The 13,247-nt window shown below is 51.8% G+C and overlaps 1 protein-coding gene and 2 long non-coding RNA genes across 5 annotated transcripts in view; 1 reads left to right on the top strand and 2 right to left on the bottom strand.

The window, feature by feature from the left end:
- Ryr1 (ryanodine receptor 1) overlaps positions 1 to 13,247 on the top strand; it is a 132,380-nt gene that overhangs the window by 80,436 nt on the left and 38,697 nt on the right. For 2 of the 3 annotated variants that reach the window (XM_087570240.1, NM_001419537.1), the window contains 13 exon segments: positions 573 to 632; positions 966 to 1,103; positions 1,457 to 1,569; positions 1,728 to 1,824; positions 2,017 to 2,123; positions 4,785 to 4,836; positions 4,969 to 5,043; positions 6,550 to 6,649; positions 6,992 to 7,071; positions 7,192 to 7,268; positions 8,409 to 8,482; positions 9,139 to 9,156; positions 10,134 to 10,214. In XM_087570240.1, the coding sequence (XP_087426366.1) occupies positions 573 to 632; positions 966 to 1,103; positions 1,457 to 1,569; positions 1,728 to 1,824; positions 2,017 to 2,123; positions 4,785 to 4,836; positions 4,969 to 5,043; positions 6,550 to 6,649; positions 6,992 to 7,071; positions 7,192 to 7,268; positions 8,409 to 8,482; positions 9,139 to 9,156; positions 10,134 to 10,214 (1,072 nt within the window). 3 annotated transcript variants of the gene reach the window in all.
- Positions 6,104 to 7,103, bottom strand: LOC148007309 (uncharacterized). Its single transcript, XR_015650438.1, has 3 exons — positions 6,972 to 7,103; positions 6,780 to 6,889; positions 6,104 to 6,468 (listed from the first exon to the last, which is right to left on the bottom strand). It is a non-coding gene; the product is annotated as an uncharacterized LOC148007309 (long non-coding RNA).
- LOC148007308 (uncharacterized) lies at positions 7,207 to 8,454 on the bottom strand. The gene is made up of 4 exons (XR_015650437.1): positions 8,388 to 8,454; positions 7,982 to 8,126; positions 7,444 to 7,532; positions 7,207 to 7,330 (listed from the first exon to the last, which is right to left on the bottom strand). It is a non-coding gene; the product is annotated as an uncharacterized LOC148007308 (long non-coding RNA).

The raw sequence follows: 13,247 nt of genomic DNA, 5'->3' as shown, positions 1-13,247 counted from the left end.
GAGCCCTGAAGACACTTGACTTCTTCCCTCCTATTGCAGCAACCTCTTCCAAGGACTCCGAAGGCCACTCCTCCCTCAACTTTAACCTCCTAGGAGAGATTGGGTCCTGGGGATCCTATAGAATCCTCCAGAGCCCCCGTGACCCCTAAGGTTCCACTTCGCCCACTACTCTCCCATTGGCCCTGTGTAGCCGGACACTTCATTGACCTCCCCAACTTTCTATAATCTCTGCTGACCTCTCCATTTCCCTCCTAGCCCCCTCACCTCCCTGATCCTTCAAAACAACCCACTCTACTCTGCCCCTGAAAAGTCCCCCTTTGGGCTGCTTCACTTCTTGGTGTCCCCTGTCACACACACACCCCAGGCTCACTAATCCTCTCTGTGCCTTCAAAGTGAGCTTGTGGGTCACCTTAGACATCTGTCTGTCCCCAGCCCACAGTCATATTCTTCTCATTTTCCCCAGGTCATACCCATTCCAGTTCCTCATCAAGTCAGGCCTAGGAGGGGGAGGGCTCCGGGTCATGGTGGAAGACGAGGCCTCCAGACTAACCCAGTGGGTTTTGTCTTCCCAGAAAGATACAGATGAGGAGGTTCGTGAATTCCTTCAAAACAACCTTAACCTTCAGGGAAAGGTAAGCCGTTTGAGGGGAAGTGTGTGAAACACCTGACATGGAAGAGGGACTTTTTATTTAATTACATGTATGTATTTAGTGTTTTGGCATGGCATGCATGTAGAAGTGAGGGGACAATGCAGGAATCAGTTCTCTCTTTCTACCATGTGGGTCCCGAGGTTGAATTCAGGTCTTCAGGCTTGACAGCAAGCGCCCTACCCACTGAGTCAACTTGCCAGCTCTGCAGAAGGGATTTTGCTTTTCATTCGCTGCACCTAAGCTTGGCAATAGAAAGGGGACAGGCAGCCAGGGAGGTGCCTTCACAATCCACGATCCCGTCCTTACTGCCCTCAGGTGGAAGGCTCACCATCTCTTCGCTGGCAAATGGCACTGTACCGCGGCGTTCCAGGCCGCGAGGAAGATGCCGATGATCCTGAGAAAATCGTGCGCAGAGTCCAGGAAGTGTCCGCTGTGCTCTATCACCTAGACCAGGTGGGCGCTTCTGTGGGCTGAGTCTTAGGACAGGGCCAAGTCTTGGGCCTGTGGGCGGGGCCTGCTGGTGATGGGCGGGGCTAGGGAATGGAATCTTGCGCGCTAGGAGGCAAGGAGCTGGGAGTGGATCTGGGGGCAGGGCATAAATTGTCTAGGGACAAGTGTGATAAAGCATTGTGGGTAGAGTGAGACCTCATGAAGGTGCCTTGAGTCTGTTGGTGGAGGAGCCCAAGTGTTCCTTTGACTGTTCTGCACGTAGACTTGAACACACAAGGCAGCTTCGCTCAGGGTTAGGCGGGACTTGGGCCATCGCCATGATCTGAGGAGACATGACAGACTGTCCCATCCCCCAGACGGAGCATCCTTACAAGTCCAAGAAGGCGGTGTGGCATAAACTTTTGTCCAAGCAACGCCGGAGGGCAGTGGTGGCCTGTTTCCGCATGACGCCCCTATACAACTTACCCACGTAAGGCATCCAGGAAGGAGGCTAGCACAGGAACTTGGAGGAAGGAAAAGGCACTGGCAGTACCAATAGGGTTGGGTTTTCGGATTGAGGGCAGCAGATGCAGGGGTAGTTGGGGGAAACAGGAGAGGCACCGTGGCCTGGAGACCTTTGCCTTGCAGGCACCGAGCATGCAACATGTTCTTGGAGAGCTACAAAGCCTCCTGGATCCTGACTGAGGACCACAGTTTCGAGGACCGCATGATAGATGACCTATCAGTGAGTTGGGGACGGCTTGGGGATTGGGGGCACGGCTGGGTAAAACTAAGGGAGCCCTCCATATAGAAACGCGACCCCTTAGGCTCGACTTGGGAAAAGAAACAAAATTCTACTCCAGGAAGACTATAAGAGGGGACTGATGGGGACCCCCCAAAAAAGTCACCCTCCATCCCCTCACCCCACCCCCCCCAGAAAGCTGGGGAGCAGGAGGAAGAGGAGGAAGAAGTGGAGGAGAAGAAGCCAGACCCCCTACACCAGTTGGTCCTACACTTCAGCCGGACAGCTCTGACTGAAAAGAGGTGAGAACTTCCCTCCCTCAGAAACGTTCCCCGGATCCTTAAAAATCATCTGACCCTTAAAATTTTTTAATTACACCTATTTATTTATTGTGTGTGTATATCTGCTGGAGGTCAATGAAAAACGTGCAGGAGTTTATTCTTTCTCTCCACTGTGTGTGGACCGCAGGAATCAAACTCGGCTTCCCTTGATGGCAAGCTCCTTTACCCTCTGAACCACATAACTGGCCCCCAATCACTGGATCCTTTAGGGTCAGTTTGTGAGGACAGGCAGCCACTTTATACCGTTGCTGAACACGCAAGGGAGCATCCTGCCTGAAGGGTTCACAAAAGGACACGTCTTGCTTACACAGTGCCTACTACGAGTTCAGTGGTAGTAATAGTGTGCCTGCTTGGCAGGGACACGGCCCCGGTTCAACCCCCAGAGCTGTGATAAAACAAAATGACAGAATCAAAAGCATTTGTCTGACAAAGATCAGGATGGTATTGCAGGGGGCAAGGGGAATCAATAGATGGGGATTTTTTTTTTCTACTAGGTAGGAATGGAGACATTTCTAACCCATTCCAAGACTTTGATGTGAGTTAATGGCTATTCGTTCGTCTTAGTAACACCCATGATAGTGAGGCTACTTCTGAGGGGCTGGAGAGATAGCTCAGCAGATAACTCCTCTTGCGACTCTTACCGAGGACCGGATACCAATAGCCATATATTCAGTACCAACATCCACATAGCTGCCTGCCTCCATCTATAACTCCAGCTTGGGGATATCTGGCTCCCTCTTATGGCCTCTGATGGCACTGCAGCCACACGGTAACACGGTAAGCATATAGACAAGACTACACACACACACACACACACACACACACACACACACAGAGAGAGAGAGAGAGAGAGAGAGAGAGAGAGAGAGAGAGAGAGAGAGAGAGATTAGCTAGGCACTAGGTGGTGTACTACTAGCCTTTTCTCCCAGCACTCATGAGACAGAGGAGGCAGGCAGATCTCTCTGGTCTCTAGAGTGAGTTCCAGGACAGCCAGGGCTACACAGAGAAACCCTGTCTTGAAGAAACAAAAACAACAAAAACTGAAAATTTATAGAGCGGCATCTGTGAGTGTTTATCATGTCTGACACCACGCTGCTCCCTTGACGTGAACATCGGCTCATTCACTCTACAGACTAGCCTGGCCAATTCCTTTTATTTTGTGGATGAGGAAATGTAAACCCTTAGGGATTATTTTTCTCACATAACACGAAATCAAGCTCTAGAGTGTCCGGGCTGGGCAGGGTGACCGGCAGAGACCCGGGCTTCCTGAGTCTTAGCTTGAGTCTTGGAGCCTGTATCAGTTTCTTAGTTGCCACTGTAAACAGCGCACTCCACAGAGGCTACTTCCGGGGCGAAGACTTGTTTCATTTGCTTTTGTTTTCTGAAGAAAGTTTACTGAAACCTAACCACACCTACTCATTAAGACTTCCTGTCTGCTCCCTTGCAAGGCGGTGTTAAGGACCCAACAGAGACTTTTCTGACCAGAAAGACCTAAAGGATTTACAATCTGCCTTTCTCGCCCCAACTCTCCCCCACTTTTTGAGAGAAGGCCTCTCCGGGCAGCTATCCATTAGCTTTCTGCGGACCAGGCTAGCCTGCAACTCAAAGAGATCCTCCTGCCTCCGCCTCCTGTGTGCTACCACACCCCACCTGGTTTTATTCTTTTTGACTGACCCCATGATTGTCTCACCTTAGCCTCCTGAGCACTAGGATTGCAAGCAGGGGATGCTACACCTGAACATTGTTTCAAAAGATTTGTTTTGGATGATGGTTTCAGTAGATTTCAGCCCAGTAGATTTCAGTCCACCATGATTGAAAAGGCCAGGTGGGGGGAGTGGTAGCAAAGGCTACTCACATCATGACCATGTGCGGGACAAGAAGAAGGGGAGCCTTCCCTTCCTCACCCCTAGAAAGACTTTTAACTGTTTTCCTCCAGTAAAGGAAGCTCTCCCTGGTAAGCTTATGCACGTAGCCCATGGCCAGGACTCTGACGTCCACCCGTGACTGCAAGGAGCCGAGTGTCTATGTTTCCCATCTGTGGGAGACTTATAACTCTGTGCTACTCTATATAGGCTGGATTCCGCTGCAAGCTGTACAACCTTGGCCAGCCAAGGTCTTTGTGACTCAGTTTCTTCATCTGTAAAATGGGGCTGGTAATAGACCTACTCGATAGGACTGCTGTGAAGATAAATTGGTTAACACGTGAAGAACACCTGCCGTCTTTCTAAAGCAAAGAGAAAAATCTATTATAAAGTGGATGGCCTCAAGCTGGGCATGGTGCTGTATAATCCCCGTTCTAAGGGAGACGAGGCAGAAGAGTTGAAGCCCGGCCTGGGCTACATCTGCAGAATCTGCCCCAAAACAAAAAGGCTGGGGATGTAGCTCAGTTGGTAGATTCGTATGGTTGAAGCCCTGGGTTCAATCCACAACACCATAAAAAGCAGGCGTGATGGGCACAGCTGGAATCCCAGGCCTCAGGAGGTGCAGGCGCCCTGAGGAGCTCAGGGTCATTGCATATTGAGTTTGAGGCCAGCCTGGGCTACCTGAAGCCTTATCTCAATTTTAAAAACAAGGGTTGGGGAGGTGTCGCCACTGGGCGTGTCTCTCTGCTTCCTTCCTCAGCAAACTGGATGAGGACTACCTGTACATGGCTTACGCTGACATCATGGCAAAGGTGAGCTCGGGCCTCTGCTCTGCAGGGTGCTCCCTTCTCCCTGGCCCCGCACTACCCCACAAACTGCAGGGGCTCCTGGAGGGTGGGCGGGGCATCCGCTTTGCTCACTCACCAACTCATGCTGCTCCCCAGAGCTGCCACCTGGAGGAGGGCGGGGAAAATGTCGAAGAAGGAGGTGAAGAAGAGGAAGTGGAGGTGTCCTTTGAGGTAGGGGGATGGGAGCATCCTCGAGGAAGGGTTGGGAACTCTTGACTTCTGTTCATTTGATATGTGACCAGAGTGCTGTACCTGGGAATGCAGAGTCTGTCCTCGGGGATGAAAGATGCCAAAGCAAACCTCAACAATACTAGGTGTTCACTGTGGGGTTGGGAGGCATTGGTGAAGGGTGGGGCCAGGACGGGGCTAGCTCGGAAGGTGCAGCAGCCCAGACACAGGGTGAGAGGGTGTCAGGGAGGGATTCCCAGAGAAGAAAGTGGCTGAGAAGGATAAAAGAATACAACAGCCAGCTGTGGTGTCGGACATCTGTAATCTCAGTGTTGAGAGGATGAGTCAGAAGAATCATATGTTTGAGACCAGCCTAGGGTGCATGAGGAACTTGTGCTTTAAAATAAGAAAGGAAGGGGCTGGACAGATGGCTCAGTGGTTAAGAGCACTAACTGCTCTGCCTGAGGTCCTGAGTTCAAATCCCAGCAACCACATGGTGGCTCACAACCATCTGTAATGGGAACTGATGCCCTTTTCTGGTGTGTCTGATGACAGCTAAGGAGTATTTAATATATAATAAATAAATCTTTGGGAAAAAAGAAGAAGAAAGGTAGGAAGGAGATAAACAGCACTTGCTGCTCTGACTGAGGACCTGATTTCAGTTCCCAGCACCCACATGGTGGCTCACAACCAGCTGTAACTCCGGTTTCAGGGGTTCTTGTGCCCTCTTCTGGTCGCTGTGGGTACTGCATGCATACAGAAAGTGCCCATAGAGACATTCAGATGTGTTCAAGCACATGTGCGCGCGCGCGCGCGCGCGCGCGCACACACACACACACACACACACACGCACACACGCACACACACACACATATACATAAAATAAATACATGTTTAAAAATATATTTAAAATACAAATTCATAACTTGGACATAATGATTCATGGTTGCAATACCAGCACTTGGAAGGCTGAGGCAGGAGGATTGCCAAAAGTCCCAGGCCAGTCAGGTCTATGCTGTAAGACCTTTGTCAAAACAAAGAAACCCCAAATTGAATCCGGAACTGGATAGCACCTATCTTTTATTTAGCTATCTGAAGCAAGATGTAGCAGGGGTTAATTAAGAGGCTATGGTGCACATTCCGTGATAGTTCAAGATGCCTGAGACAGTAATATGGCGTGGGTGCATTTGTGAGTCTTCTTGGTAACAATAGCAACGGTTCTGACAGCATTTCCACAGCAGAAGGAATGCCAGGTTTCCAGTAGAGAGTGATAGACAGGAACATAGGGCTTTTCCATGGACATGTTCATAGACTTTAGGCTCTGACCTGCTGGAGGTCTGCAGACTTGAGCCAGGTACAGGAGACAAACTAAGCCCCTCGGGGCATGGAGAGATCTCACAATTGGAGAGTTGGCAGATGTGGCTGGAGCTGGGAAGACAGACGATGGGGGAGGACGGGGCCCTGGACACCCAGGCTAGCGCTGAGCACTAAAGCCTGCTCCCACCCCAGGAGAAGGAGATGGAGAAGCAGAGGCTCCTGTACCAGCAGTCGAGGCTGCACAACCGGGGTGCCGCCGAGATGGTACTGCAGATGATCAGTGCTTGCAAAGGTGCCGTCTGTGCCCCCCAATCCCAGCATCCCCCTACCCCTGTGAACACACCCACCGCATCCTCCCCAGGATACCCACTCCCTGCCCACCCTGCTTGCCCCCTCTTTGTGCCTCCAACCTGCAAACTCACCCCAGCTCCAGCAGAGTTTTTTGTATGTCTGTCTTTCGAGTCTCCCCTCCACTCTTTGGTCACACGTAGAGCCTGTCTGAGCACATGCTTAGTCCCCTTCCTTCCTGTACCTATGGTAGTTTTTTTGGGTGGGTGGAAACCTCAGGCTGAACAGACCACTTTTTTTTTTTTTTACTGATGGATTTCTTTGACCTTGTCTCTGTGACCTCCAGGAGAGACGGGTGCCATGGTGTCTTCCACCCTGAAGCTGGGCATCTCCATCCTCAACGGAGGGAACGCTGAAGTGCAGCAGGTAACAGCCGTGCAGGATCTTGGGAGGAGGGGCTGAGAGGGGGTGGGGGTGGGGAGGGTGGGTGTTCCTGAGTGGCTTCCAGGTGCCCCCCACCCCCATCTCCTGTCACTCCCACTGCAGAAAATGCTGGATTACCTGAAGGACAAGAAGGAAGTGGGCTTCTTCCAGAGTATCCAGGCGCTAATGCAAACGTGCAGGTGGGTGGGACCCTAGGTCTCTCTTCCAGTTCTGCCAGTGCTCCTGGTCCCGGAACGGGGCCCTGCACAGAGGAGGGCAAACACTAGAGAGTTTACTAGGGGAATTACCGTGGAAAGAAGAAATCTCACCTATCCCAAGTTTTAAGACAGAGTTGTGGGTCGTGGCGTTGCTCACCTTTAACCCCAGCACTCGGGAGGCAGAGGCAGGGAGATCTGAGTTTGAGGACAGCCTGATCTGCAGAGTGAGTTCCAGGACAGCCAGGGCTACATAGAGAAACCATGTCTTAGAGGGAAAGGGGAGAGAGTTGGAGGGAGGGAGGGAGAAGAGAGGAGAGAGGGGAGGGAGAGATTGAGACTGACTGACAGACAGACAGACACAGAGTGACTGACTGACTGAGACTGAGTTATGGGCTGGCACTGTACCTTGGTGGCAGAGCACCTGCTGGGCTGTGTGAGACCTGAGTTCCTTCTCCAACATGGAGGAAAAGATAAAATGTGATACAAGCCTGGGACCCCAGCACTCAGAAAGCAGAGGCAGGAGGATTACAGAGAGTGTAAGGTTAACCTGAGCCACATAAGACCCTGTCTCAAAGGGAGGGGCAAGAGGAGAGAGTAATGAAGGTGCAGACAAGTGGAACCCTGGTTAGTGACGATCACAGGAGGGTCCCCGCAGGGCTCGTGGGCGCTTAGATGACCGGATTCCCATGGCTCACCTGCCATTATCTCTCCTCCCTTCTTGCTGTCGGCCGACCTTTCTCTACCCCTCTGTAGGCTTTGCTAACTGATGTTTTCTGTGTCCTCGTGATTTCAGCTTGCATACTAGACCCACCTCACTTCACGAGGCCAGGGTGGCGGAGGCTTAAGGAAGAGGGCGGGGTAGGAATGTGGGCACGGATAGAGGAGAGAGTGAAGGGCAGGGTGGGGCGTAGGCAGAGGGTGAGGGATTGGATAGGAAGAAGATGGCGGGTGAAGGGTGGATTGCTGTCTCCAGAAGGAGGGAGGTGAGTGGGGACGTAGCTTCCGTCTGCTGTCTCTAACACACTATGCCTGGCCTTTGTGGCTCAGCAGCCGAGGTGAGGGCCGCCAGGTCATGCAAGACAGAAACTGGACCTTCCTCACCTCAATCATCTCTTTCCTCAGCGTCCTGGACCTCAATGCCTTTGAGAGGCAGAACAAGGCGGAGGGGCTGGGCATGGTGAATGAAGACGGGACTGGTGAGACCTTCTTCCGGGTGCCCCTCTCCCTGGGGCATCACCTTCCTCAAGATCCCTTCCTCTGCCCACAGGCTGCCCATAGCCCCAGTTCCCCAAGGCATCCCTCTTCCCAAGAGTCCCCTTAGGTCCCCAGGGTTGTGATCCCCCGTCCTGAGCACCGCACCCCGTGCCTCCAGGGTCTCCCTTCCCATGGGCTCCACCCCCGGTGTCATTCAGTCTGGTGTTCCATCACGTGAACCCGCCCTACGCGTGCCCCAAGTCTCATTCTGGTTGCTGTTCATTAATGTTCCTAATCCGGTTAATGGAGTCTCCTTTTTGCTGTGTTTTGACGTGTCTAACTTTCCACCCTGACCTCCTCTGCCTCCTGCTTCTCTTGTGTACTTGTGTGTTCTCTCTCTCTCTCTCTCTCTCTCTCTCTCTCTCTCTCTCTCTCTCTCTCTCTCGTTCTTCCTCCTCCTCCTCCTCCTCCTCCTCTTCCTCCTCATTTCTCTTCCTTGCTAACCCACTCCCTCCTGTCTCCTTACTGCTGTCTTTCTCTCTGTGCTTCTTTCTCTCTGTTTGTCTGTCTTTGTCCCATGTCGCTGTACTTCTGTCCGTCTCTGTCTCTTTTTCCTCTTTTCTCCTGCTTCCTCCTCCCATCCTGTTGGCTGCCCCAGTCATCAATCGCCAGAACGGTAATTTCCCTGCCATCCATTGCTGTGCTGCGCCCCCCCCCTTCTAACCCCGATACCCCCTGGGGCTGAGGATCTGGGACAGTCAGGGAGGTCAGGGCGGTTGCCCCTTCGGGGGTTCCCATGGAGAAGGTTCCCCGAGTTCAGAGCCCGGTGACATTATGAATCGGTTTTATTTAACGTAAGCCTCCGTTTCCCCGTATGTAACACAGAAGTTAGAAAAGACAGTCAAGGTTCCTTTACAGCTGGATATTTTGGTGGCTTCCAAACCCAGATTCCCAGTCCAGGGTGGGATGAGCCCTCCCCCATTCCCACCTTCTCTGCGCTGTGCGTCCCAAACCTAGTCTGATGGTCCTCGTTTGTTGGAGGCAACCACTCTGGTGCCGCGCGTGCCCTCTGCGCCTGCTCTGATTGGCCCATTCCCAATCTAGCCCTTACAGCCCACCTGTGATTGGTTTCTTTCAGATGTCTATTCTGATTGGACCATGTTGACACACTTCCCTTCTCCTTCTCCTGGGTTGGCTGCTTTTGAGGCTTTGGGGCCAGTTGATTGGCTTTCAATCCCCCGTCACTTCCCAGCCCAGTCTTCCCCTGCCCAGAACCTTGTGCGCAATGACCCCAATCCTGTAATCCATTAACCCCTGCAGCCTGGAGTCCGGCTCAGGGTTATACCAGCTGCTGAATGCCTGCTGGGTCACTCCTAGATGTCACACAAGTGGTGACATTGGAGGGACACTGATGTAGAAAGACACTTGAGTTCCTAGCTTGACGAGCCAATGAGGAGGCCAGCTCCTCGGGTCTCCAGCTACAGAGCTCACTGGCTGGTGTCTTGAAGGCCTCACAGTGTCTTTGAAGTGTTGCTTGCTCCTTCCAGCACCCCGTCCGTTGTGCATGCGCGTGCAGTGTGCATGGGTTGTGTGCATGTGTGTGCTGTGTCCTGGCACATCTGACCCCTCCTGGGTCCCCTCCCTCCCACCCAGGAGAGAAAGTCATGGCAGATGATGAGTTCACACAGGACCTGTTCCGCTTCCTGCAGCTGCTCTGCGAGGGCCATAACAACGGTGAGACAGGAGGGTGGGCTTCCAAAAGTCACCTGAGCTAATCTCCAATCTCTCCTCTTCCCGGCGATGACTTCCCTAGCCGTGCAGACCTTGTCCAGCCTTAGTCTATACTTAACTCTATTCTCCGAAGAAGCGCAGTGTGTGAGGCCATTTTAGTTACGTGGGCGGTGTGAAGCCACCCTGAGCGACATGAGACCCTGTCCCAAAGAAACAACAGTAACAAGTTTCTCTGGCTTCTGAAATTTCTGGAAGCAAACCGCTTATGTTCACTTTCACTCTGGCCAGTCCCACTCCCCAAAGGCAGTCTGCCAAAATCCAGTTTGGCCAGAAGTCACCTTCCCCAAATGGGCAATTGGTCACACTCAGTTTTCCCACGGGCATTAGTCAGCGCTCTCCAGAGGATCAATGCCAGAGTCCACCGACGAACGAATTGCCTGGTGTTTAAAAGTGACTCTATTTGATTTATACATTTGTTTACCACAGAAAACATTTCCCAGGAGATGTACAGATCCTCTCTCAGCAGAAGAGAGAATTTCCACAGACTCTGCCTTCACTGTGCCAATTTAGCAAAAATCCAGTGTGACACAGCCCGCTAATTAAACACCGTGTTGACGGGAAAATAGAGCCGTGCGGCTCAAACAGCTTACACTAAGGGACAGTTAAGCTGGGCCTGGTGGCAAAGGTCTGCAATCCCGGTGCTCAGACCGGAGGAGGAGGAGTAGGGGAAGGAGGAGGGGGAGGAGGAGTCCAAGTCGCCTGGCTGCCCAGTGAGCCAGTGAGACTTTATCTCCAAACCAATGACAAAGCAGCCTAAGGCCTGGCCAACCTTCCTTGCGAGCTGTTTCCCATGACAAGCGTGTCACATGGTTGCGTTTACAATGCTCACAGTACACAGAATGCCACAAACCACCCAGAGGGAAAGTGTGTGTGTGTGTGTGTGTGTGTGTGTGTGTGTGTGTGTATCTATGAGAGGTTTCTCTGTATCTATGACACTGTATAATGTGTGTGATTGTGTGACCATACGATGTGTGTGACTGTGATGTGTGTGACTGTGATGTGTGTGACTGTGTGACTGTGTGAGGTGTAGGGCTATGGTGTGTGTGAGACTGTGATGTGTGTGACTGATGTGTGTGACTGTGGTGTGTGTGACTCTGATGTGTGTGACTGTGATGAGTGTGACTATGGTGTGTGTGACTGTGATGTGTGTGACTGTGGTGTGTGTGACTGTGATGGGTGTGACTGTAGTGTGTGTGACTGTGATGAGTGTGACTGTGATGGGTGTGACTGTGGTGTGTGTGACTGTGGTGTGTGTGACTGTGGTGTGTGTGACTCTGATGTGTGTGACTGTGATGGGTGTGACTATGGTGTGTGTGACTGTGGTGTGTGTGACTGTGGTGTGTGTGACTGTGGTGTGTGTGACTGTGGTGTGTGTGACTGTGGTGTGTGTGACTGTGGTGTGTGTGACTGTGGTGTGTGTGTATGTGGTGTGTGTGACTGTGGTGTGTGTGACTGTGATGGGTGTGACTGTGGTGTGTGTGACTGATGTGTGTGACTGTGGTGTGTGTGACTGTGGTGTGTGTGACTGTGGTGTGTGTGACTGTGGTGTGTGTGACTGTGGTGTGTGTGACTGATGAGTGTGACTGTGATGAGTGTGACTGTGGTGTATGTGATTGTGAGTATGTGACTGATGAGTGTGACTTGATGTGTGTGTGACTGTGATGGGTGTGACTGTGGTGTGTGTGACTGTGGTGTGTGTGACTGTGGTGTGTGTGACTATGGTGTGTGTGACTGTGATGTATGTGACTGATGAGTGTGACTGTGATGAGTGTGACTGTGGTGTGTGTGACTGTGGTGTGTGTGACTCTGATGTGTGTGACTGTGATGGGTGTGACTATGGTGTGTGTGACTGTGGTGTGTGTGACTGATGAGTGTGACTGTGATGAGTGTGACTGTGGTGTGTGTGACTGTGGTGTGTGTGACTCTGATGTGTGTGACTGTGATGGGTGTGACTATGGTGTGTGTGACTGTGGTGTGTGTGACTGATGAGTGTGACTGTGATGAGTGTGACTGTGGTGTGTGTGACTGATGTGTGTGACTGTGGTGTGTGTGACTGATGTGTGTGACTGTGGTGTGTGTGACTGTGGTGTGTGTGACTGATGTGTGTGACTGTGGTGTGTGTGACTGTGATGAGTGTGACTGTGGTGTATGTGATTGTGATGTATGTGACTGATGAGTGTGACTTGATGTGTGTGTGACTGTGGTGTGTGTGACTGTGGTGTGTGTGACTGTGGTGTGTGTGACTGATGAGTGTGACTGTGATGAGTGTGACTGTGGTGTATGTGATTGTGAGTATGTGACTGATGAGTGTGACTTGATGTGTGTGTGACTGTGATGGGTGTGACTGTGGTGTGTGTGACTGTGGTGTGTGTGACTGTGGTGTGTGTGACTATGGTGTGTGTGACTGTGATGTATGTGACTGATGAGTGTGACTGTGATGAGTGTGACTGTGGTGTGTGTGACTGTGGTGTGTGTGACTCTGATGTGTGTGACTGTGATGGGTGTGACTGTGGTGTGTGTGACTGTGGTGTGTGTGACTGATGAGTGTGACTGTGATGAGTGTGACTGTGGTGTGTGTGACTGTGGTGTGTGTGACTCTGATGTGTGTGACTGTGATGGGTGTGACTATGGTGTGTGTGACTGTGGTGTGTGTGACTGATGAGTGTGACTGTGATGAGTGTGACTGTGGTGTGTGTGACTGATGTGTGTGACTGTGGTGTGTGTGACTGATGTGTGTGACTGTGGTGTGTGTGACTGTGGTGTGTGTGACTGATGTGTGTGACTGTGGTGTGTGTGACTGTGATGAGTGTGACTGTGGTGTATGTGATTGTGATGTATGTGACTGATGAGTGTGACTTGATGTGTGTGTGACTGTGGTGTGTGTGACTGTGGTGTGTGTGACTGTGGTGTGTGTGACTATGGTATGTGTGACTGTGATGTATGTGACTGATGAGTGTGACTGTGATGAGTGTGACT

Source organism: Rattus norvegicus, chromosome 1, assembly GCF_021556685.1.
Source record: "Rattus norvegicus strain SHRSP/BbbUtx chromosome 1, alternate assembly SHRSP_T2T, whole genome shotgun sequence".
In the NCBI taxonomy this organism is placed as follows: Eukaryota; Metazoa; Chordata; class Mammalia; order Rodentia; family Muridae; genus Rattus; species Rattus norvegicus.
This window is presented reverse-complemented; position numbering and strand designations above follow the sequence as displayed.